A 25145-nucleotide genomic window follows, 5' to 3' on the forward strand; every position below is an offset into this window, starting at 1 on the left:
GAACACCCTGGCTCACACCATGTGGCAGGTCTCAACACGGAGTAACGAGGACAATCCAACAGCATGGTCACACATGCAGTACTCAACCCTAGTAAGATAAGATGAGATGACACTATTAAACCACGGCCTGGCTGAATACTTGATTCTGATTGGCTGTGCATTATTTCTCGACAAAGGCACGGCGAGAGCCTCATCACAGTTTTCACAAATCACAAATCAATGTGCTTGTTGCACGTCTCATTAAAATGAAAGCCTTTTACTCTTGACTATGAATGTCACTTTAATACATTTTATTGTTTTTCAGGCGAGAAAGTAACCATGTAGATTCCCACCATGTGGTCAGTTCCTAATTATATGCTGGGACTTTTATTTTCCCTGTCTGGAAGAGTCTGAGCCTGTCTGGTCCACTTCAGCCCAGTGTGCTTGCATCAAACACCATGTTTTGACCTTGACTGAAGCACATATTCTCCTGCGATTGTGAATGGTCAGAATAGATGCCTGTGTTAAGAGGGGTCAGTAGAGGTCTGTGTTAAAGGAGGGGTCAGAGTAGACCCTGTGTTAAAGGAGGGGTCAGAGTAGACCCTGTGTTAAAGGAGGGGTCAGAGTAGACCCTGTGTTAAAGGAGGGGTCAGAGTAGACCTTGTGTTAAAGGAGGGGTCAGAGTAGACCCTGTGTTAAAGGAGGGGTCAGAGTAGACCCTGTGTTAAAGGAGTGGTCAGAGTAGACCTTGTGTTAAAGGAGGGGTCAGAGTAGACCCTGTGTTAAAGGAGGGGTCAGAGTAGACCCTGTGTTAAAGGAGGGGTCAGAGTAGACCCTGTGTTAAAGGAGGGGTCAGAGTAGACCCTGTGTTAAAGGAGTGGTCAGAGTAGACCTTGTGTTAAAGGAGGGGTCAGAGTAGACCCTGTGTTAAAGGAGGGGTCAGAGTAGAGGCCTGTGTTAAAGGAGGGGTCAGAGTAGAGGCCTGTGTTAAAGGAGGGGTCAGAGTAGAGGCCTGTGTTAGGAGGGGTCAGAGTGTTAAAGGGGGAGGGGTCATAGTACCTGAGGGATGCCCAGCCAGTCATCGGCCAGCTGCATGGCCTCGCTGGCGTTGTCCACCGGCTTCACAGAGTCCCAGGTCTCCCAGTCAGGACACAGACCTGCAACAAGTGTCAACAAAAACAATAATAAACAATTAATACCCATAACATTTAGGTTATATAAAATAATTTGGCTGACCCTTTCATCTTAAGCGACTTACAACTAGACTGCACATGGGCGAGGTGCCGACTTGCACCTTTAAGCGCAAGAGACTGTCCATGTTTGGTTTTTCTTCCGATCAGGAAGTGAATTCCACCTACATTCATTTCCCTGACGTTTCAGAAATCCCCTTATATAAATAGTTTTAAACCAGGAACCCAGCCTGACTGAATGGGTGTGAAATCTTCTAAATGTGTTTGTGGAGTGCACACTTCTGAAGATACTGCAGTCAAAAAACGACTTCTTCAAAATGTTCGTGCGGAGCTCAGCATCAAATCATGCATGGAGAGAGGTAGTCGTCACTGCCTTCTGGTGGTCGATCAGAAGTATTAATAACTCCTATACACTCATAATGAGATAAATATACTTAGTGGATCTGTCCTGTAATTCAGATCCGAAATCAGGTAAAGGTACCTTTGGAGGAATACATGTCCCAAGTATGAACATCATAGCGTTGTTAGTTTTTGAGTTATGGTGCGAACAACGTGCCCATTCAGCCACGCACCCACACAGACAGACAGCAGTGAACACCCTACTGAAGTAATAAGTACATTTTGTCTGCGTGAGCAAGTGTACATTCCTAGTCATTCTTGGTAAAGAATTCAATAAGTTACTATAACAACAGTAAAAACACGCAACGGGCTAGGATAAGGGTTAGGACGTCTGTCCTGGACGCAGGGTTAGGGTTAGGACGTCTGTCCTGGACTAGGGTTAGGACGTCTGTCCTGGACGCAGGGTTAGGGTTAGGGTCTCTGACCTGGGGCACAGCTGTCCACCAGGGCGCCCAGGGCCTTGCCATCACGCCAGTCCTTGCTGAAGTTGGTGATGGGCAGGTCTGGAACCTTGTTCTGGATCCAGCCCAGCAGACGCTGCTTGGGAGACTTCTTCTCCGCGTCGTCGTCCACCTCGTCCTCCCAGACGGGCATGGAGATGGAGTAGTGCAGGATGAGCGTCCACACCAGGCCCAGGATCAGCTTCAGGTTCCCATCCACGATGGCCTTGCTGTCTGTGTGGGGGGAGAGGGGGGTTAGAACGGAGCTGGAGTTGCTGGTTTAACACTGATCAGTGCTTTGCTTCTTCCATGAGTTTAGACTGGAAGATGGCTGACTTCAAACAAATATTGCATGTTCAGTCACGATTTCACCAGTTTATTAGGCAACAACAGTCACAGGGTTTTTAGCGTATTTCTAAGCTATTTTAACGGAGCAGACCCGGGTTGCTGCACGGTAAACGTGACCTGTCCGACCGCACGGTACAAGCTGGCTCCAAACGCTCGTCAACACCGAGGCCTCGGAACAGACCCTCTGAACCACGACTACCAGCGCTCCTGTGGGAGGAGGCTACTGCATCAGCTGACCTGCTGAGACCAGCACACTGTCTGGAATGGACAGACCACAAATTCCTGTTTATCCCATCACACTATCCCCCACGCGCCTGGAGGCAGAGGAAGGTGAAGACAGAACACCAAACATCGATTACAGATCAGATGTGTTGGAATGAGACAGGGGAATGAGGGAACAGTGCTGAGGACATTCGTTTCGGTCAAGTCAGTTCACAGTGTAGCCGGGTTGTTGTGGAATTTACATCCAAACACCTTAAACCTTTGTTCTCTCTCTCCTTTTGTAATTCATCACCTCCCCCAAATATTCACATAGCTGTGCTAACCTACAAAATGGCCTTCAGAAGAGGCCATACACTTTGAATCTGTCTACAACAGAATAACCATCCTTTGTCATCCTTTGTCCCCAATTGCCGCCTTTTTCTCATGTCACATGTCTGTACTCTTGGCCACGCCTGCCATTTCATATGACGTACAATGGAGTAGCCAATCACATCCTGGAAGCACCGTACCCGTGTTTTGATTGCATATAAGGCGCAGCAAAACCCAGAGCCGGCACTTGTCTGGATAAACCACTCTTGTTGTGTTGTTCAGAAAGTCCTTGCGCTCGTATGTTTTCACAATAAACCAGACTTAACCTTTTGAGCGAATCTTGGTAAATCCTTTTTACTAGATCAGTAATTCCATTACAGGGTGCATGCGGGAGGGGCGGAGATTCTGAGGGTCATTCCTGACATCCTCAGGACATTGCAGTAACGTCTATAAGAGGATCATTCCTGACATTCCCAGGATGTTACAGTAACGTCTATAAGAGGGTAATTCCTGACATTCTCAGGACGTTGCAGTAACGTCTATACAAGGATAATTTCTGACATTCCCAGGACGTTGCAGTAACGTCTATACAAGGATAATTCCTGACATTCTCAGGACGTTACAGTAACGTCTATAGGAGGCCGTTTGAGAGCAGCACTCAACATTCCATCTGCTCTCCATTCCTCCCAGCTGCTCATCACTCTCTCCCTCTCCTCACTTGTCTGTCTCTTTCATCCCACTCACTACATTTCTCCCTCTCTCTCACACACACACACTCTCACACATTCTCTCCCTCCCTCTCTCTCTCCCTCCCTCTCCCTCTCTCACACACACACACACACATTCTTGGCATTGAGACATCTGCCACACCTGGAGTCACACCCCATGAGTCCACACAAGGCATGTGTGTGTGCCTGTGTGTATGTGCCTGTGTGTGAGTGCCTGTGTGTATGTGTGTGTGTGTGTGCCCATGTGTGTGTGCCTGTGTGTGTTCCTGTGTGTGTATGTGTGTGCTTCTCTCTTTGTGAGGCGCCATCAGCCATCGCTCACCAACATCCTGTAACAATAACAGCTCAGCTCATAACAATGAGAACCTTTAGCCCACAGCAGGCGCCCTCGTCCACCAGGAGCAACAGTAGGACCTGGGGGGTGTTCAGTAGGACCTGGGGGGTGTTCAGTAGGACCCGGGGAGTGTTCAGTAGGACCTAGGGAGTGTTCAGTAGGACCTGGGGGTGTTCAGCAGGACCTGGGGAGTGTTCAGTAGGACCTGGGGATTGTTCCGCAGGACCTGGGGAGTGTTCAGTAGGACCTGGGCTGTGTTCAGCACGACCTGGGCTGTGTTCAGCTGTGTTCAGCAATGCTCCAAGAGCCAGGTGCAACAGGTCCTGTTCAGCTGCCAGCCCTACCAGCTACTGCACAGTCACTCCACTAGCACTGCTTTTGGTTCCCTTCCACCCTGCTTTCTGCATCTGCTTGTTCCTGAACCCACCCCTGGTCACCCTCTACCCGGAGGGCGTGCACGTGGGGGAAGCTGGGAGAGGAAACGTGCACGCTCCCGTTGAGGAGAAGCCAACAACAAGGGTTTACACCGGGGGAGGAAAGAGGCGCTGAAGGACCTCTCAAGTATTCATGAATGTAAATCTATCACAGGTGTTCAGACCACAATAGAAGCTCCACCAGATCCTTAGTTACATGTATGGGGTTGTTTTCTGGCCCGAGCAGGAACAGTTTATCTGCACCGTTTAAATATTGACTGGACCAGAGCCTTATCCAGGCACCAACACACACACACACTCCAACCCCTATACCCAGAACACTCCAACCCCTATACCCAGTACACTCCAACCCCTATACCCAGAACACTCAACCTCTATACCCAGAACTCTCAACCCCTATACCCAGTACACTCCAACCCCTATACCCAGAACACTCAACCTCTATACCCAGAACTCTCAACCCCTATACCCAGTACACTCCAACCCCTATACCCAGAACACTCAACCCCTATACCCAGAACACTCAACCCCTATACCCAGAACACTCCAACCCCTATACCCAGTACACTCCAACCCCTATACCCAGAACACTCAACCTCTATACCCAGAACACTCAACCTCTATACCCAGAACTCTCAACCCCTATACCCAGTACACTCCAACCCCCTATACCCAGTGATAAACACTCAGATTACACACACTCCGATCCTCTATCCCCAGTACACTCCAACCCCCTGTGCCCAGTGATTTACACTCAGATTAGTATGAGTGTGTGTGTGTGTGAGTGTGTGCTTGCGCATATCTCTGGGACATCCTGGAACGCCACTTCTATCAGCTGGCGGAGCAGCCAAGAGCTTCCCGGCAGGACTGTCCTCCATGCCAGACCAGTAGGCCAGCGGTAAACCTTTCCCTGTCAGTGGACGCACCATGCACGCACACACACTCCGGGAGGCTCTTTAATGGGATGTCCATTGGTCTTGGTCACAGGATCTCCCCAGTGTGAACCCTTCCACACCACAGGGGCACCTGGACCTTCTCCCTGGCCCTCAACCCCCCACCACCCCGGTCAGACACGACACCTGGACCTCCTCCCTGGCCCTCAACCCCCCACCACCCCGGTCAGACACGACGCCTGGACCTCCTCCCTGGCCCTCAACCCCCCCATCACCCACCCACCACCCACCGCGTAGGCCCTGCTCTCTGGACCACGGTGTCGATCAGGGAGGGCTGGACACAGCCGTGAGTAAGTAGAAACTTAACGGTATTTAAATTTCACATCACGATTAGAGCGATCAAAATGATCACGGTTATCAGTATTATCGCGGTACTGTTAAAATGTGCTGAAAATGTTCAAAAAGTATTGATACACACACTGAAATCATTTCACCAAAGTTTTATATTGAAAACCACAAATAAAATTAGCAGCACTGCATTTTATGTTTGTGTAAACATTAAAATAATGCGTCTGGGAGACTGTAGTTTTGGTTGATGCTGGACATTGTGAGTTTTTCAAAGCATGGTAATCAAACACAGTTTTAGTGATGATTTTATCGTGATAAATGTAATCACATTTCATCGCGGTTTATCACTAAACCGGTTATCGTTACATCCCTATGAGTAAGTAAGTAAGTAAGTAAGTAAGATGTAGTCAAGTCCCCCTACACTTTGAGAGGGAATGAGGCATCTGAGAAGACTACAGGACACACTTAATGGCAGAACATGTGGTCCGTCAGAGAGCAAGGTGAACACTTCAGCTCAGAGGTGCACGTTTGAGGGGGAAGGGGGGCTACGTCTATAGGGGTTCTGATATAGAGTTAAAGTACACCCATCTGAAACTCACCCATAAATGCTCAGCTATTAAAGAGTTATACAAGCTCTACGTTTACTGACAGCCATTCGTCCTCCGCTTGGCCGACAGCAGGCAGCAGGTCCCTGGGAAAGATCTTGATCCTGGAGGAGCGCTGCTCGGATTAGGAGGGGTTTGGGCTCAGATTAGGAGGGGTTTGGGCTCAGATTAGGAGGGGTTTGGGCCGCAGTCGGGACCTATAAAACACCTGAGGAATGCAGCTTTCTGGCCCAACTGGACACTACTGACATTTCTACAGCCCATAAGGTTCCTGGACTAAGGCACTTGACTTCAAAGTAAATCATAGGCAGGTAAAAGAGTTCCTGAAGCCTCCTCCGAACCCCGTCATTCAGGGCAAGGCCGCTCTGAACCCCTTCCTTCCTATCATGTATATTATCTATCTATCGAAGATGTCATCTATATATAAAATTGTATAAAATTGTTGTTGCTTGTTTTGTAATCTCGGCTAGGGCTGCACAATTAATCGTGAATTAATCGAAATCGCGATTATGACCTCCGCGATTAACTAATTAACTCAGGGTGACAGAGCATTTGAGGCGGTGGCGCCAAGACTCTGGAACGCTCTTCCCCAGGCCCTGAGAGAGCCATCCACTGAACTCATGTTCAAAAAACTTCTTAAGACACACATGTTCAGGCAGGCCTTCGGCCATCTATAACGCCTTGCTGCTCGCAATGTTGTTGTTTTATCTGTTCTGTGTCGTTTTAATCTTGTCTCGTGTTGTATTGCCATTTTAATTTATTACTGTAAAGCACTCTGTGCATCCGTGCTGTGAAGAGCGCTATATAAATAAAGCTTACTTACTTACTTACCAATTGCAAAAGGCCGCAATTAATTTGACTAATAATTTTGCTTTGAATTGAGTGTGCTAGGACTACACGGACGAATCACAGGCACTTATGCTGTCTGACCAATCACATGCGTTCCCGCTGAGTGCGCTGTGCGCAGCAATTTCACTGAGAAGACCAAGCCCCCAGGATTCGAAATCTAAAGTGAAGGCCTATTGAACTGCGCCAACTTGGCTAGATTTGTAGTCATTTTGCTATTTCCGGTGACTTTTGTACTTGCGCAGTTGTGCTTTTCTGTCCTACGCACTTCCACGCACGTTCCCGGCTCTCCCCACTTTGATTTAGCAATGAAAACCGACTTGCATATTAACCTGTTTTTGTAAAATATATCCATTGGAGAATTTTTTTTTTCTTCCAGGCATCTTAGTTTTAACAGGTTAATTATAGCTGAAGATGTTTTGTTTGCTAGTAGATGGTATTCATTCCATTCGCGATAACGTTATTGCAGCCAGGCTAAATTCCTCCAGGGAGCCAGTGACAAGCGAGTTGAAAAGCTTCACTCCCCGCCAGCAGGAGCTTTGGCCGCTGCTACCGCATCTCGGATAACCCGCTGAGTTCGTGGCTGCTATTTCACATTCGCCCTTGATCAATCCCAATACCGATCCATGGTAATAATGAATCAATCGTTCAGATCGGCAGTGCTGCATGCATGTTACAACATCATTGTTAGCTTTATTAACATAACCATATACTACATTTATCTCTCTAACGTTAGGCTATCCATCTTACACCAGTCGGCCATTCAATAGCTAGAAGCGGTCAATGCCAACGTTGACCGTGGACGCGCGTAGGACAGAAAAGCACAACTGCGCAAGTACAAAAGTCACCGGAAATGGTCAAATGCCTACAAATGTGCCAAGATGGCGCGGTTCAATAGGGCTTCATTGTTGATAGCGGTCAGTGAATGGAGTGGCTGTATCCAGTTCTATTAATACATCCATGGAGAAGACAGATAGCAGTAGGTCAAGACAAGTGTCACAAGAGTACCCGCAGCCGTGAGTAGTGAAAAAATTAGCGAAAACGAGGTCAGTGAGTTAGTAGCAAGAAAGGGATCAACGTCCGTGATTTGGGAGCATTTTGGTTACTAAAAAGATGATGTCCCTCAAGCCCAGCAGGCAAACTGTGCAGAGCTAAAGCTATTACTTTGAAATATTAATCGCAATTATTAATCGCAATTACCATTTTTAAGCAAATAATCGCAATTATCATCTTTTGTCATAATCGTGCATCCCTAATCTCGGCTACAGTGCGTTAACATGCACTCAATAAACCTTTCTTAAACGGAATATTGACAATATTCCGGTTACAAATTGCATATTCCATGTAAACATCAATAAACCGTTTGAATAAACGGAATATGTGCATATTCCGAATATTCAATCAATCAATCAATGAAGTTGGATGTATATAGCGCCCTTCATGATACCCAGAGCGCTTTATAGAGTCCAGTATTCATTCAGACACAGTCATACAAGCTACATCTGTAGCCACAGCTGCCCTGGGGCAGACTGACAGAAGCGTGGCTGCCAATCAGCGCCTACGGCCCCTCCGACCTCCACCAACATTCATTCACATTCATACGTTGCATGTCTTTATTATGGTGGGGGAAGCCGGAGTACCTGAATAAGACCCCTGGTTTATTCCTTTTCCAAACCGAATATTGGGTCATGTATACGCTTATCGGTTTATTCCCACCAAAAGGAACATGAATTTGTGCTCTGCGCACGTTTTATTCGCAAGGAATCTTGGTTCTGTAGATTGCTGAACTAACATTAGCCATTCTCAAAATGCAATACAATACAAATCTATAGTATATTTCATAGGTATGCCTACAGTTTATTTTATTCTGCAAAATCAATTCTGTAATCATGTCTAAACAAACTAGTTTTGTACTGACAAATGTAATTTTGCACACGCACAAGCACACTACACAAATCTAGTGTATTTTATTATTCTATTTATTGCTGCTGTTTTGATTGTATTTCTGCTTATGTTGTCTCCCATTCTGTGATTGTATTTATGTATTTCCCACCAATCCTGGCTGCTAATCTTCATCCAAAGGGCCCGGGGGGCTCTGGTGTGAACGAGTGGCATATGAAAGAGCCACAGCACCGGCGTTTAACATTTACTCTCGTTTTTTCCTTTCAATAAGGAAGTGAATGAGGAGGAGTGTGAAGTGGTGTTGCTGGATGAGAGCAAGCACTATAGCGCACCACAAAGATGTTGCTATCGTTTCCATTCTTTGCTGTCTGGGGAGATAAACAGGCTAAACAGGAAGAAGAAAAGCGCCGATTGCGATGACGTTCTCAGAGCGTCGCTGATTTAAATTCGGAATATACCGAATGATTACAATTACCATGTATACAGGAATATTCCTTTGTGCTTGCGCATGTAAACTCCTTATTCCTAATGTTTCAATAACCAGAATATGGACAATAAACCCAATATTGAGTGCATGTAAATTGAAAATGAGGGCCTGCTCCTCAATTGTATTCCGGAGAAACTAAATAAAGGTTATGATGATTCCGCTGTACCTTTCCCCCTGCTACTGTACCTTTCCCTCTGGTACTGTACCTTTCACACTGCTACTGTACCTTTCACACTGCTACTGTACCTTTCCTACTGCTACTGTACCTTTCCCACTGCTGAAAGCACAAACCTGCCCTACGGGGATTATTAAAGTATATCTTATCTTAAGGCCGGCCGGCCGGCCGGTGAACTGACCATATTGTGTCTGCGTGGAAGTGAGGCGACAGTCTGTTTCTCTTCCAGGCTGTACGTGTGTGTGTGTGTGTGTGTGTGTGTGTGTGTGTGTGTGTGGGGTGGGGGGGGCATCCGGACAGGGTTTTGTGAGTAATGAGGCTGTCGCCATGGCAGCCTTATTGTTCACCAAGGTCAGCTGAGGGAAAAGACAGAGAGAGAGGGGGGGGGGGTGAGGAGAGAGAGAGAGAGAGAGAGAGAGAGAGAGGGGGGGGAGAGGGAGAGAGAGAGAGAGAGGGGGGGGGTGGAGGAGGGAGGGAGAGAGAGAGAGAGAGAGGGGGGGGGGAGAGAGAGAGAGGGGGGGGGGGAGAGAGAGGGAGGGGGGGAGAGAGAGAGGGAGGGGGGGTGGAGGAGGGAGGGAGAGAGAGAGAGCGAGCGGGGGGTGGAGGGAGGGAGGGAGAGAGAGAGAGAGAGAGAGAGGGGGCGGGAGAGAGAGAGGGGTGGAGGGAGAGGATTAGGGATGGATAGTGAGGGGGAAAAACAGATGACTGGTAGGAAGAGAGAGGGTGATCCATCCACTAAGCTAGACATCGCTCTTCCAAACATCCCCATGCTTCATAAAACACACATTCCACAGAGCATGAGGCTACAGATGTGTTCAAGTGTGCGGTGTGACACAATCCAACACAATGACCCCGTTATGATGTATTATTTATAATAAAGTATTAAAGGAACCATCTGATATCTAGAGCTGGGAATCTGTTGCTGGTGCACGGGGCTTCAGACAGTGAGCAATAAAGGCTTGTATGACCGCTCTGTACACGCACGCACGCACGCACGCACGCACACCTCCAGCTGTAAATTGATAGCCCTCTGTGTACATACACACACACACACAGTGTGTAAGGAGAGGGGAGAGGAGGAAGAGAGGAGGAGAGGAGGAGAGGGGAGAGGAGAGGGGAGAGGAGGAAGAGAGGAGGAGAGGAGAGGGGGAGGAGAGGAGAGGAGAAGAGGGCAGGCTAGGGGAGTAGGGGAGGAAGACGCTGTACTGTATGAGGAGGAGAGGAGGAGAAGAGTGGAGGAGCATGTTTTTCCCATTCAGACAGTCATATCATGAGTCCTATACTGTCTGTGCGCTCAGAGGAACCGTGTCCAGATTCAGTGTTCAGGATCTGAACACAGCAGCCAGAAATCACATCCTGGAGGTGGACAGAAATCATCAGGATCACCGGACACTTCACAACACCTGGTCTGAGCTGCTGGCAGCAGAACCGTCAACCTCAGCTCCCTCGCGTAGCGACCAGAACACAGCCACAGTTTAGAACAGAAACAGCTCGGCGTCAAACTGAGTAACACAGCTTAGGACTGCATAACAGACAGCTAGACCAGGAACTTAACACAACTAAGAACTGTATAACAGAAACATCTAGACCTTAGTAACACAGCTAAGGACTGCATAACAGAGACAGCTAGGCTTGTAATGTAGCTGTTCATCTCAACTGAGGATGGTACCTCAGCGGTACCAGTGGTAACAGATCTGGAGCCGGTCCAGGGAGCACAGGGGTAGCATTACGGTAAGAGGACAGGACCGGCCCAAAACATCCATGTCTTAATCATCCATGCCTTCATCACGTATGGACTAGTGAACTGTACGTAGCACTCCAACCCTGGACATCATTGAATCTGCCTTCAAAACCCACCTGTTCACCAAGGTCTTTGGCCTGTAGTTAGTTAGTTAACTAGTCAGTCAGTTAGTTATCTAGTTAGCCAGTTAGCTAGTCACTGTTTTTGTTGTCTTGTCTCTTTCTGTGACTATGTAAAAGTGTTCTTGGGTCTCTTGAAAGGTGCTATAGAAATCAATTAATTAATTATTATCATCATTATTCTTGTTAGGGTTAAATGAGGTGGGTCCATGTTCTGGTACTGAGCCCGCGGGGGTCAGGGTTCTACAGGGACCGCTGGGACCCGGGGCTCGGTCTGGAAATGTCCTGGGGAGGTGACTGGAGATGCTGACCCTCCGAATATGACCGCGTCACCCGCAAAATCTTTAAAATATCTACAAAATCTTAAATATTTCAACATTCCAACACTTCCTGAAAGCTGAGAAACTGCGCTTTCTAGTAATATAGGAAAAATCCAATTAATATTCAAAATGTTGGCACTGTACTTTCATGGTTAAAGGGCTCCAAAAAATGAATTAGACCTAACGGACCTCTTCCCTCCTTTCCCCGACACATAATTAGACTGGAAATTTAAACTGAAAGGTTTGAGAACTGGAGAGAAGAGTATGTTGGCAGTGTGTAAAGTGAGATTCTGTTCAGTTAGAATAGGCTACCTGTCTGTGTAGCCTGTATGTGTCTAATTAGCTCTGGGCCATCATTTCAAATACAGTAGATGAATTGAATATTTGAGGTGCACTTGATTTGTAGCCTTCGTTGTTGCGTTCAAACCAGACAAGTTAAATCAAGTTCACTTCAAATATTTGCCTGTCACACAGTTCTAACACAGTCACCTGCTCCTCAAGACTAGTTTGAAATAAACAGCCCTTGTGGATCTACATCTTTACAAGTTCCACCCCCTCTACTCCAGAGGCCCCACCCCCTCTCTGCTCCAGGGGTTTCGCAACAGCTTATTGGTTTCCATGTTGCTATGGAGACCAAACAAAAACTAAGACAACATCGATACTTTAGGACTTGAGACCTGGAGGGAGGGAGGAGAAGGAGGGAGAGAGGGAGGAGGAGGGAGGGGAGGAGGGAGAAGAGGAGGGAGAGAGGGGGAGGGGAGAAAAGGAGGGGGGTTGTAAGACAATGAGCTGCTTATTGGAGTGGCACTCCCAGGCCGAGCAGGAAGTGACTACGTCAGAAGCCCATAGTGTGCACGGGCCCGGTCTGGAGGGCAGTCAGGATATGGGCAAGTGGAGGTCCTAAAACTCTGATGCCATTCTGGAGCTCACTGAGGACACGATGAGAAAAGGAGAAGGATTTGTGCTGACTAGACTATAAAGAGCATGTCTCACCCCAGCCTGACTGCACACACTAGTAACACTAGGACCCCTCGGCCAACGGACTGCAGCAGCGCCAGTATGAGTGTGTGTGAATCTGTGTCTTTCCGTCAGTCATGAGTGTGTGAGTGTCTGTAAAGAGGATGTGTGTGTGTGTGTGTGCGCACACACATCTATTCCTTTCAGTCAGTCAGCCAGGTGGTGTGATGAGAAAAAGAGTGTGTGTATGTCAACTGTGTGACTAATGGAAATCTCCATCTTTTACTGTCAGGACATTTCTAGCTGAGCTACATGTGAATACCCGCCCGACCCCGCCCCCTCCAGACCCCACCCCCCTCCAGGCCTGCTCCAGGAAACCATCAACCCTGCACCTGAAGCCAGATGTGTTATTCCCCCTCTGTCCCACAAAAACACCTGATGCGCTTCATGAGTCAATCTATTTAAGTGCTGTTCCTTCCTCAACCTCAGGGCTGGTCCTAACCCTCACCCTCAGGGCTGGTTCTCTCTCTCTCTCTCTCTCTCTCGTGTGAGACGAGGACTCGTCCGAGAGCGGGTGACCAGAGTGACATCACCATCGTGGCTGTGATTGGCTCCTTGGCGTCTTCAGCTCGCTGGACCAGTGAGACTTGATCAAGCAGAGATCTGAGCTCCGGGCAGGCCTTTCATGAGCTTCCAGACCACATCAACAGATCAATGATCCCCCCCACACACACACACTCACATCTGGTGTCTTCCTATAGTCCTCCGTCTCAATGATGTGGGGGAAACCATGTGGTGCGGTGTTACAAGGACAGAGGGTTCTGGTTCTGTACCCGTGGTCGTCGGTCTCAGGCAGAGGGACAAGCCCCGACCCCAGGAGCATCTCTGGGCTGTGAAGACCAAACTCAGTACATCAAGTCCCATGATTCCATCGAGGCCGAGATGACTTCTCCCCAGAGACGTCTATGAGGAAAGAAACAGCTGTCCGGACTCCGGAAAAATGTCCTGGCCATCAATCAAAGTCAAAAATGACTCTTTGAATTGCCAAGTTTTAATTAATTGAGTCCGTTTTTCTGTAGAAACCATGTCTGTCTCTGGGAAAGGGGAGACAGTCCTGCAGCTTAGCGCCTGTGCCATGTCCTATGGAAGTAGGATTCGTAGAGACTTTTTCGGCGTATGTGCTGTGTGAGCAACTTTCATGGAATGAATGGGCGGCCATCTTTGAAAGCCTCATCCAGAGTTTAATATCACCATGGCTCTGGAGCCTCGCTGTTTCGCCAAGTTCCGTCCGGGGCTCCGTCTGATGATGTCACCGGTGAGTGGTGTCATATCCCTGGCTGCATCTGTGCTGAGTTAACAGGAAGCAGCAGGAAGAGGTGACCACACACCAGCTGCTCACCAACTGATACTAACCCTCTACAGACCGCCTGGTACAGAGATCTAACCCTCTACAGACCGCCTGGTACAGAGAGATGCTCTCCAGACCGACTGGACACCCTGTGAATGGTAGTGAAACAGCAGACTCAGAGGACCTGATCTACTATATATAAAAACGTGTGCAAATGCCTTAGTACCCGCAATGACATATGCAAGGTGATCTATGAACGGTGTGCAAGGGGCATTGCGTCCTTCAAGTGCGCAAATTAACATGCGCTATCCAAATAGTACGTTTGGCCGAAATGAATATGTAATAAGGGGCGTGCGTCCCCTAGCGTGCAAAATATGGGAGGAGAAAATGCAAATACGTAATTGTAGCACGCGCACTGTGAATTATCAAGCCTGAAAGCTAAATGGTGGCGTTTGCGTTTGCAATTTAGTACCTTGGAAGGGCAGGTACTATTTGGCTCTGTGCAATTGCGCACACGCATGGCGGCCGTTATAAGGAGAAGACAAAGGAGGCGAGCACGCCAAGAACGGATGTTCTCCATCTGTGTGACAATGTTTGGGATGTCAGAGGAGAGGATAATCCAAACATATCGCTTATCTAGCAATTCCATTCTGGAGCTATTAGATGAATTAAGGGCTGATTTGGAGCCAGTCACAAGAAGTCATGCCATACCTGCAATAACGAAACTTCTGGCTACTCTCCATTTTTTCGCAACTGGTTCATTCCAGCGTACAGTAGCTCTCGGTGCTGGGATTTCCCAAAACAGTTTCTCACCTGTGCTTGCCCAAGTACTGGATGTCATGTTGTGCAGGATTGGCCAGTATATCAAATTTCCCCGTACCCAGGACGCACTGATCGAAACCAAGCAAGGCTTTTACGCGGTCGCTAGCTTCCCCAGAGTCTATAAAATTACAAAGTCTACTATGTGCTCTTTATTTTGTATTAATTCATTTGTTTTAAATCAGCCTAATCATTTTCCCACACAGGAGGTCTGGGTTATTTCCAGTGTGTCGTGTGGTTCTATAAAGTTACCGTCGAGCCAAGCTCTCATGCTAGAGGGAATAATTGTAGGCTTATTCTTTTTATGTTTGTGCGCTGCAGTAGGCTTAACTATTTCGTTTTGCTAAACTTTTTATTCGTCAGGCTTCACAGTCAACCGTAGGCCTGTTTAACTTTTGTTTTTTCCCCCAGGTGTGGGTCGGGATGGGTGTGTGTGAGCCGAGGGAGGGAGGAATCCAGTCTAATATAGACCAATGTTTTCCTGATGTGTTTCGTTTTAGGTTTGGTTAATGTTAAGTCGGTTAACCTGGCCCCTCAAACAGAACCAAAGCATCATCTCAGTTCATATTTCATGTTCCTTTTTAGCCCTTATCAGTCCTTCCTCTTGACTCCAGCTCGTCCACTAAAACCTCTAATTCGGTCGCGTCAAATTTACTGTTGTGTTTGCGTTCCTCTTCCATGGTGCTTGTTTGTGGGATACAACACGCAAAAGCCCTCATTTAAATAGGGTGTTCTTCACACTTTTGCACCCGTTGCCATTGTTGTGGAATTTACATCCAAACACCTTAAACCTTTGTTCCCCTCTCTCCTTTTGTAATTCACCACCTCCCCCAAGTATTCACATAGCTGTGCTAACCTACAGAATGGCCTCCAGGAGGCCATACACTTTGAATCTGTCTACAACAGAATAACCATCCTTCCTTTGTCCCCAATTTCCGCCTTTTTCTCATGTCACATGTCTGTACTCTTGGCCACGCCTGCCATTTCATACGACGTACAATGGAGTAGCCAATCACATCCTGGAAGCACCGTACCTGTGTTTTGATTGCATATAAGGCGCAGCAAGACCCAGGGCCGGCACTTGTCTGGATAAACCACTCTTGTTGCGTTGTCCAGAAAGTCCTTGCGCTCGTATGTTTTCACAATAAACCAGACTTAACCTTTTGAGCGAATCTTGGTAAATCCTTTTTACTAGATCAGTAATTCCATTACAGTTGGTGACGCGGATGAAAAGGGAGGACTGCCTGCGTGTTGCTTCGGGATTCCAGTGGATGAACTGGTAGACAGACGTGTCGGTCCATAGTGGGCTCGGAAAGTCAATCTTCTCTCTTGCGCCAGAGCGCACGCTGAGATTATTTCCTCAGTTCTTCCACTGGATTCTTGAACTCACAGGTACGTTTCAACGAACCCTCTTATGGTTCTGAGTTGTATTCGCCTTGTTTTAGTTTCGGATTGTGTTGGTCTGGCGTGTTCTGAAAACAAAAGCCCCGCGGGGGGAGTTGGGTGTTTCCTACCGAGGGTAGGGCGCTCGTTGTTGTTGATGCTTCGTTTTTAGAACGATTACCAACTAGCTTAAGCCTCATTGTTGATGTTTCGTTTTAGAACGATTACCAACTAGCTTAAGCCCCGTAGTTGATGTTTCGTGTTAGCACGATTGCCAACTAGCTTCGAAGTGATTGTTGATGTTTCGTTTTAGAACGATTACCAACTAATGTAGCTACGGGAGTGATTGGTGTGTCCAATCCGCGTTTCTTGGAGAAACGTTTTCCCCTTTATCCCGGGTGGTTGGTGTAGCCTAAACAGGGTTTAGCTTCCAACCAAGAGGCTGGTGGTTTCAGCCGGGCAGGCATATGTTTTTTTGCTTGTCGTAAACGTGGGCCTGTGTTCGTCCCCTTTGTTCGTCTTTTGTGTTCCGTGTCCCTACACGGGGTTGTTCGTATTGTTGTTTACTGTTTGAGCTTCGGCTCTTGCCTTGTATTGTTTGTTAAGCGCGCCTTTTATCCAGGTAAAGTATTGTTTACATTTTCGACACTATTTCGACTGCCATAAATCGTAACTGCTAGATTTCCAGTAGGCTAGCTGGTTGTCTGAGAGACAAAGGAAACAACAACTACCACTCCGCTCTCCCGTGATCCGCCATCGAGCCAGAGGGAGAACAAAGGACCAGTTGCTGGGTCACACACACCTGGGAATCGACTTCTCTCGAAGAAGTTGTTGACCATTTCCGCTATGCGGAGCGTCTTCGTGATCACATTGAAAAGAGGGAGTTGAAAGAAATGAAGCTAGGTGCAGCCAGATTACAAGCTGCTCAGTTAAGACAGCTGGAAGACAGGAATGAGGATGCATGTTTTCATTGTGGTGAACCGGATCACTGGATTAGAGAATGTCACAGCTACCGCAGGCAAATTGAAAGGAAGAATCCTGCAACCTGGGATTCGGCGCCACCTGCTGGAGTGAACAACCCACAACAGTCATGACTAGGCCAGGAATAGACAGTCTAACTGAGGGACCGTCAGATAGAACAGCTGTGCAAGATGAACAGAAGGTTCATATTTGCCAGTGTCTTGATCTGAATACAGCATCTCCTAACCCAATTATATATTTTTAATGTTTGTTAAATATCTCATGTTTATAGTTTGAGGCACATTCATCGGGTCTGAGTGTTTTTGAGTGTTTTTACAGACACCTGTCATTCCGGGAGTGATGGGTGAATGCCGAACCAGGAGACGGGCACAGGACCGGAAGTGGAGATTGAGGTTACCGGCCTGCTTCCCTACAGATGGGCGACCTGTGGTTCGTGGGATGCAGGGCCAACGCCATGTCACCGACTCACCGTGAGCGACAGATAAGTATGACATAGGGAAGAGACCATTTTGTCTGAAGCGTGCCCAATATTCTGTCCTCAAATGCAAAAGAGGGAAGTTTTGGATATACAATATTTAATAATTAGCTATACAAATAAAGCTTTTGATTAATTGATAATTGATGTTTTGTTAATTGTAAATGAAGCGAGTTCATTTTAGTGTCATTTTATTTGAGTGATGCATTTTTTTCCCCCCATCTCTGTTTTATCCTGACTTCAGGGAATTTGTTTTTACCCTTGGGGGGTGTTATTTTGTTGAGACGAGAATATTTTTATTTTATTTTTATTTCATAATATCGCGAGAGAAATTCTAGAGCAAAATCCAATTGCCTTGATCACGACTGGGGACTGGGCGTGTTAAAGTAATTCTTACATTGCCCCTGATGTCACTGTAGGCTACTGCAGAGCCTAGATCCCTGCTACTGTCCGATTCGGTAAATGGACAAAAGCTAGATCCCCACTGACAAACTACATAGACTGACGAGCCCGACTGGCTCTAACGACACTTGAACAGACACCCTGTTTAAGTTTACCTGACTGACTAACACCGTTTTTTCCCCAAAGCAGGATCATCTCCTGCCAGGAAGAGGGGATGATAGAATGTGGCTTGCACTTAACGATGTTTCTGAGTATCTTCAACAGACTGCTGATAACCGTTCCTGACCAAAGAGGGGAACAGGGAGACCAGACCAGAGGACTCTCCTTTTGCTCTTCTGTTTTGTCTCTGTCGTCTCTCTCATCTGTGGATTCACAGGTCTCTCCCCCCATGTCTCTCAAAGACATTGCCGACCTGCCCCGTATGAAGTCCCCACTAAGGAAAGGTGACCATTCCGGACGCCAGAGAGGGCTTCTTCTTATCATCTCCAACCAGGCCGTTGGGTCCTGATCCGCGACCTGGGGCCGTACCAGATTCAACTCACCACGCAGACGGCTGCCAGAGTAGCTGAGAGAACTTCGACGCCGTTGCGTCCCAAACCAAGGAGCAGATGAGAAGCCTGAGAACAGGCCAGAAAACATGGAAGAGAAGAGATGTAGCGGGGTGAACCTACCCATCAGAGAGATGTAGCGGGGTGAACCTACCCGTCAGAGAGAAGTTGCTGGGTAAACCTACCCGTCAAAGATGGAACAATCAGGACCAGGGCATTCTGGCCTGTGTGGAATAGCTGTCAAAAGTAGCTGAGAGGACGGTCCATGCAGCCGAACCAAAGATCTCAAGGGCAAAGCGGTCACCGCCACACTGTCCTCTCCTCTGATGAGCAATCGGAGAGTGACCTTGACGGTCACCGCCACACTGTCCTCTCCTCTGATGAGCAATCGGAGACTGACCTTGCCGGTCACCTCCTTCTCGTGGTTGTTGTTATGACAACGTGGACAAGCGCAACAGCAATGACTGCACCTCTAACCGCACACACTGGAACCTACATTGAACAATCAGAGACGCAAACATGGAAGCTATGATCCAGAAGAAATTACCTGCGATTATTCACAACAAGAGTGAATGAACTTTGAAATTATCTTGAAAAAATATTTGGTTACAAGCGTTACAATGGTTGAAACATGAGTTGATAAATAAGTTTGGGTTTTTCCTCTAAATTGACCAAGAGGTTTTTTGCCCTTCTTACACTGGTAACCATTCATCTTTTTACCTTGTTTCAAACTTTAAATCAAGGTTTTTGGTGAATGGTTGTCCACTTTTAGACTATAAATAGTATATAATCATGTCATCTTTTTTACCTTGTTTCCTGTCATATTTCTGAAACAAGGGGTTTTGGTGCGTGATTTTGCACGTGGAAAGAAAATAATCTATTTTTTTGTTAAATATTTCACAATAAAATAAAATAAAAATTATATTTTTTTTTTGCTCCACCTAGTGGAGAGATTACTTCCTTTCCACATGTATAGCATAGCTGAATGTTTACACTTTGTGTTTGGATTTTATATTTTATTTTTGTGTACCTGTTCAGGCACAAATGGGGGATTGTTGTGGAATTTACATCCAAACACCTTAAACCTTTGTTCCTCTCTCTCCTTTTGTAATTCACCACCTCCCCCAAATATTCACATAGCTGTGCTAACCTACAGAATGGCCTCCAGGAGGCCATACACTTTGAATCTGTCTACAACAGAATAACCATCCTTTGTCATCCTTTGTCCCCAATTGCCGCCTTTTTCTCATGTCACATGTCTGTACTCTTGGCCACGCCTGCCATTTCATATGACGTACAATGGAGTAGCCAATCACATCCTGGAAGCACCGTACCTGTGTTTTGATTGCATATAAGGGGTAGCAAGACCCAGGGCCGGCACTTGTCTGGATAAACCACTCTTGTTGCGTTGTCCAGAAAGTCCTTGCGCTCGTATGTTTTCACAATAAACCAGACTTAACCTTTTGAGCGAATCTTGGTAAATCCTTTTTACTAGATCAGTAATTCCATTACACCATTCACACAATCATCTTTGATAGATCACCCGCAAAACGCATTCCAACTACACGTGCAATCTGAAGGACTGCACACGCAATTTTGCGCTCTTTATTTGGGCTCTTAGTAGATCAGGCCCAGAGAGGGTGGATTCTGTTTGATAAATGCTTTGCAGAATCCTAAGAGTTCTGAGTTCTGGTCCAAGTCAGCTGAGTCACAGGCAACAGCCTAGAAAGAACCAGCGATTGAGCCATGTTTCCAGCTCAGGCCAGTGTGGGCTCATAGGGCCGTGTGGTCAGAGCTGTGGAGAGGCAGGCCGAGCTGGTGGGTGGGTTGGCATGGAGGAGGGCATGGAGGATAGCATGGAGGAGGGCATGGAGGATATCATGGAGGAGGGCACAGAGGATAGCATGGAGGAAGGCACGGAGGAGGACATGGAGGAGGGCACGGAGGAGGGCACAGCAACGCCACATGAGAACTCTTCACAAAACTAGGAGAGGGAACAAGTTCCAGCATTCGAACATTCAAGCTCACTTGGCGTTTCTCACACACACACACACACACACGCACACACGGTCTCCTAAAGACTCTTTCAATGTCAAAAGTCTTATTTGCCAAAGAATGCAGTGTTTAACTCTGATCTGCATGGAGGAAACCCCCGCTGGGAGGAGTAGGTACTGTGGTCCAGGGTTCGGGTGGATCCGTCTGAATGGCAGAGGGACAACAGGCACACCTGCCCTGAACTGCCTCCATACCAACCGGCCAGGCCACCGGTGGGGTAAACTGTTCCCATGGAAACTCCTGGGGTAAACTGTCCGACTGCATTCCAAACAGGGTTTCTCTGAGAAGCACACAAAGGCCTTTGTCTGGGGCTGGATTGTGTCATCTTACCACGAAAAAACACCTCCCTCAATCTCTGCCAAGCCACCTGTGGAGCTGGCGGCCAGACGATGACTGTGTGACAGAGAAGTGTGACATTCTGGGAACATGTGACTGGACAGACGCACAAGCAGCAGTCGGCGGATTCCAACAAGGCCGTCTCGTTTTTCACCGTGACCTCATACCTGCTGCTGTAGGGGGAACAGCTGCTGGTTTCGCACCATCACAGCTCAGCGCACGACAGTGAATCAGCCGGTTTCTGACCGTGTCCAGTTACAACTCAGCCAGAGGCTGTTCTGCTCCAGGGGCTGGGGTTCAATTAATGGCATTTTTTAGGAGACTATTAGAATGGTGCTCAAATTCTGTGGCTACCCTTAATCCTTTCATTCACATTGAAACATTCATCCCATATAACGTCAAGACATAGAAGGTGTGTGTGTGTGTGCTGTACACACACACACACACACGTGCGTTTTGGCCTTTGATACATGATCTCGTCATGGTTGCAACACTAGTCCAAACCAGCTCCTGAAGCTGCCCTTCACCCCTCCTAACCATCCAGCCTTAATCATGACATCAGCCCCTGTGTGTGTGTGTGTGTGTGTGTGTGTGTGCGCACATGGCAAGTAGAACAGTACCTAGTGGAGGGAATTCCTCTCCAATGAGATCACTTCCCCCCCTCCGAGTCCCCTTTCTCAGAGCAGCCAATGAGGGGTGAGGAGAGAACAGAGTGCCCCGCCCCCAGTAGCCCATTAACAGTCTGGTCAGGTCACCAGCCTGCAGCCTCTCTCTGGCCTCTCCGTCAACACCCTGCAGCCTCTCTCTGGCCTCTCTGAACACCCTGGCCTCTCTGAACACCCTGGCCTCTCTGAACACCCTGGCCTCTCTGAACACCCTGGGCTCTCCGTCAACACCCTGGGCTCTCCGTCAACACCCTGGGCGCTCTGAACACCCTGGGCTCAACACCCTGGCCTCTCCGTCAACACCCTGGGCTCTCTCAACACCCTAGCCTCTTAGTCAACACCCTGGCCTCTCTGAACACCCTGGCCTCTCTGAACACCCTGGCCTCTCTGAACACCCTGGCCTCTCTGAACACCCTGGCCTCTCTGAACACCCTGGGCTCTCTGAACACCCTGGGCTCTCTGAACACCCTGGGCTCTCTGAACACCCTGGGCTCTCCGTCAACACCCTGGGCTCAACACCCCGGGCTCTCCGTCAACACCCTGGCCTCTCTGAACACCCTGGGCTCTCCCTCAACACCCTGGGCTCTCTCTCAACACCCTGGGCTCTCTCTCAACACCCTGGGCTCTCTCTCAACACCCTGGGCTCTCTCTCAACACCCTGGGCTCTCTCTCAACACCCTGGGCTCTCTCTCAACACCCTGGGCTCTCTCTCAACACCCTGGGCTCTCTCTCAACATCCTGGGCTCTCTCTCAACATCCTGGGCTCTCTCTCAACATCCTGGGCTCTCTCTCAACATCCTGGGCTCTCTCTCAACATCCTGGGCTCTCTGAACCCCCTGGCCTCTCTGGCTCCCCGAGCTCAACGCTCCTCAGATCTAGCAGTTCTGCTGTGACACTCACATTAACCTCATCATCATCATCATCAGTGCTGAGTTCCCTCGTCGTGGTGCAGGAGAACAGTGGGGAAGGGGGAGGGGTGAGGGGGTCTCTACAAGTGCTTGAGTGGTGGGACAAGCAGTTGGAGAGACTCCGAAAGGCAGAACACTGACAAGTCCACAGAAAGCAGATCTTGGAGAGACAGGTGAGGAGAGACAGGTGAGGAGAGACGGGTGAGGAGAGGCAGCAGCATCTCTGTACATCACCACATCGGTAAATACAAGTGAATACGCGCCAACGTCGCAAAAAACACTTTGACCGGTCTCCCCCTCTCCGAGACCTGTCTCCCCCTCTCCGAACCACTCAGGAGTCTGGGGACGGCAGGGGGCTTCTGGAAGGGGCCTAACGCTCCCATGCTGCTTGTTTCATGATGTATTCTGTCTCCTAACAGAAGGGTGTTAATCTGAGTCATGTGTTGGACTAGGGGCCTGTGGCTGGATCGGCCTGCGAGCCGAGGCTCCAGATGGCCCAGTGACAGGACAGCTTCCCCTCAGCAGGATGGCCTCTGGGGGCTTGTAGACACAAACACAAGATCCAGACCAATCGTTCGTCAAAGCTGTACAACACTGACCTCCAAAACCCCCTCAAGCTCAAGACTCCTCCCCTGTGGTCATACTGGTGACCCGCGAACCCCCACGGTTCCAAGCGTTGGCCTCGTAACTAGAACTAAATCCATCCCTCTGGAAACGCCATCAAAATTCAGCTCTCAACTGGTGCTGTAACCAGATGTGTCTGTGTAATCTGGTATCTTTAACCAGATGAGTCTGTGTAATCTGGTATCTTTAACCAAATGTGGGTGTGTTATCTGGTATCTATCAATCTGGTGTTCCACTCATCTGCATGTTGTATTCAAGCCCCCCAGGCAGGCAGGGGTGTGTGGAGGTATCCTAACCCATGATGATGCCATCATCAAACACACACAACCACACACACACGCAGGCCTAGCCGCAGCTCCACACATCATGTCTCTGCATTCATTATCACACTGCACCGCACCACCCACCCACACACCCACTCATCTAGGCTGGAGTGCAGAGGGTTGCCGCGATGACCGGGAGCTCTCATTTCTGATCTCTCACCCCTTATTACTCCGCCCACATGCTGATGTCGTCATCCTCGCCGCCGTGGGCCTGAACATGTTCCCACTCAGGTCCAGTCCTGTGAGGCACCCATGTACTATGGCGTAATCTCAATGACTAAATGTCACGCGCACACGCATGCACGCGCAAACACACACGCGCACGCAAATGCGCGCGCAAACGCACGCACGTGCACACGCGCGCGCACACACACACACACACACACTTAAAACCCCTGCTTGAGGGGTGAGCTGAGCTGGGGCTCCGGGGCAGCAATGGGATATGAAAGGGAGGGGGGGGTTATACTGCATGGGTGTGAGGGGTGAGGAGGGGTAGTGAGGTGGGGCAGTGAGGTGGCGTAGTGAGGAGGGGTAGTGTAGGGGGGGTAGTGAGGTGGGGTAGTGTAGAGGGGGGTAGTGGAGGGGGGGGTAGTGTGGTGGGGTAGTGTAGGGGGGGTAGTGTAGGAGGGGTAGTGTAGGGGGGGGTAGTGTAGGGGGGGTAGTGGAGGGGGGGGTAGTGGAGGGGGGGGTAGTGTAGGGGGGGTAGTGTAGGAGGGGTAGTGTAGGGGGGGGTAGTGTAGGGGGGGTAGTGTGGTGGGGCAGTGTGGTGGGGCAGTGTGGTGGGGCAGTGTGGTGGGGGGGTACACAATGATGTCATGTGAAGGTCAGAGTTCTTCTGACCCCCCTCTCTTCCTTCCTCCATCCTTCCCTCCCTCCTCCTCTGCTTCCCTCCACTGAGGTCATCACTAATGTGGCCCCTGACTGCGTCCCCATGATCGCACAGGGACCCAGGAGAGCTGTGGTCTGGCTCAAACAACCCCACTGCTGGAAGCAATCTGTAGGCTGGTTGGCTGACCGACTGGCTGGCTGGCTGGCTGACTGATTCACTGGCTAACTGACTTGCCGACTGAAGGAAAAATCCCCTGGTGTGTGGATGGATGTTCATATCCATGGTCACCCCCAGCAGGACATGGGCAGTCAAAGCTGGCATCCAGTGAGCTGAACACACCAGTAGGGATGGGAATTTATAAGATTTTAGCGATTCCAATTCCATTTTTGATTCTGCTTATCGATCTGATTCCTTATCGATTCTCTTATCGATTCTCATTGGGCAAAAAAAAGAGTACAAAAAGGTTTATTAACATTAATTTTCTTTTATATGTACTACTTTGAACATGCCAATTACAGTGCTGTTTTTTAGGTGTATTAATTCACCTTGAACTATAAATAAAAAAAACTGACAAACAAATCAGTATTTTTTCAGACCGACTACCACCAGCCTGACTGAACGTCATCATCTAAATTACATGGATGGAAATGGAGATTATTCATATAGTGAAAGC

General features: G+C 48.5%; 1 protein-coding gene across 1 annotated transcript in view; it reads right to left on the bottom strand.

The window, feature by feature from the left end:
• Positions 1-25145, bottom strand: part of flnba (filamin B a) — a gene marked incomplete at its 5' end in the record, with an annotated part of 82586 nt that overhangs the window by 46457 nt on the left and 10984 nt on the right. Inside the window, 2 exons of the mRNA XM_084445218.1 lie at positions 1039-1136; positions 1994-2242. Coding sequence (XP_084301344.1) covers positions 1039-1136; positions 1994-2242 — 347 coding nt within the window. The remainder of the gene's footprint in view (positions 1-1038; positions 1137-1993; positions 2243-25145) is intronic.

This window comes from Borostomias antarcticus (assembly GCF_949987555.1).
Source record: "Borostomias antarcticus genome assembly, chromosome: 11".
In the NCBI taxonomy this organism is placed as follows: Eukaryota; Metazoa; Chordata; class Actinopteri; order Stomiiformes; family Stomiidae; genus Borostomias; species Borostomias antarcticus.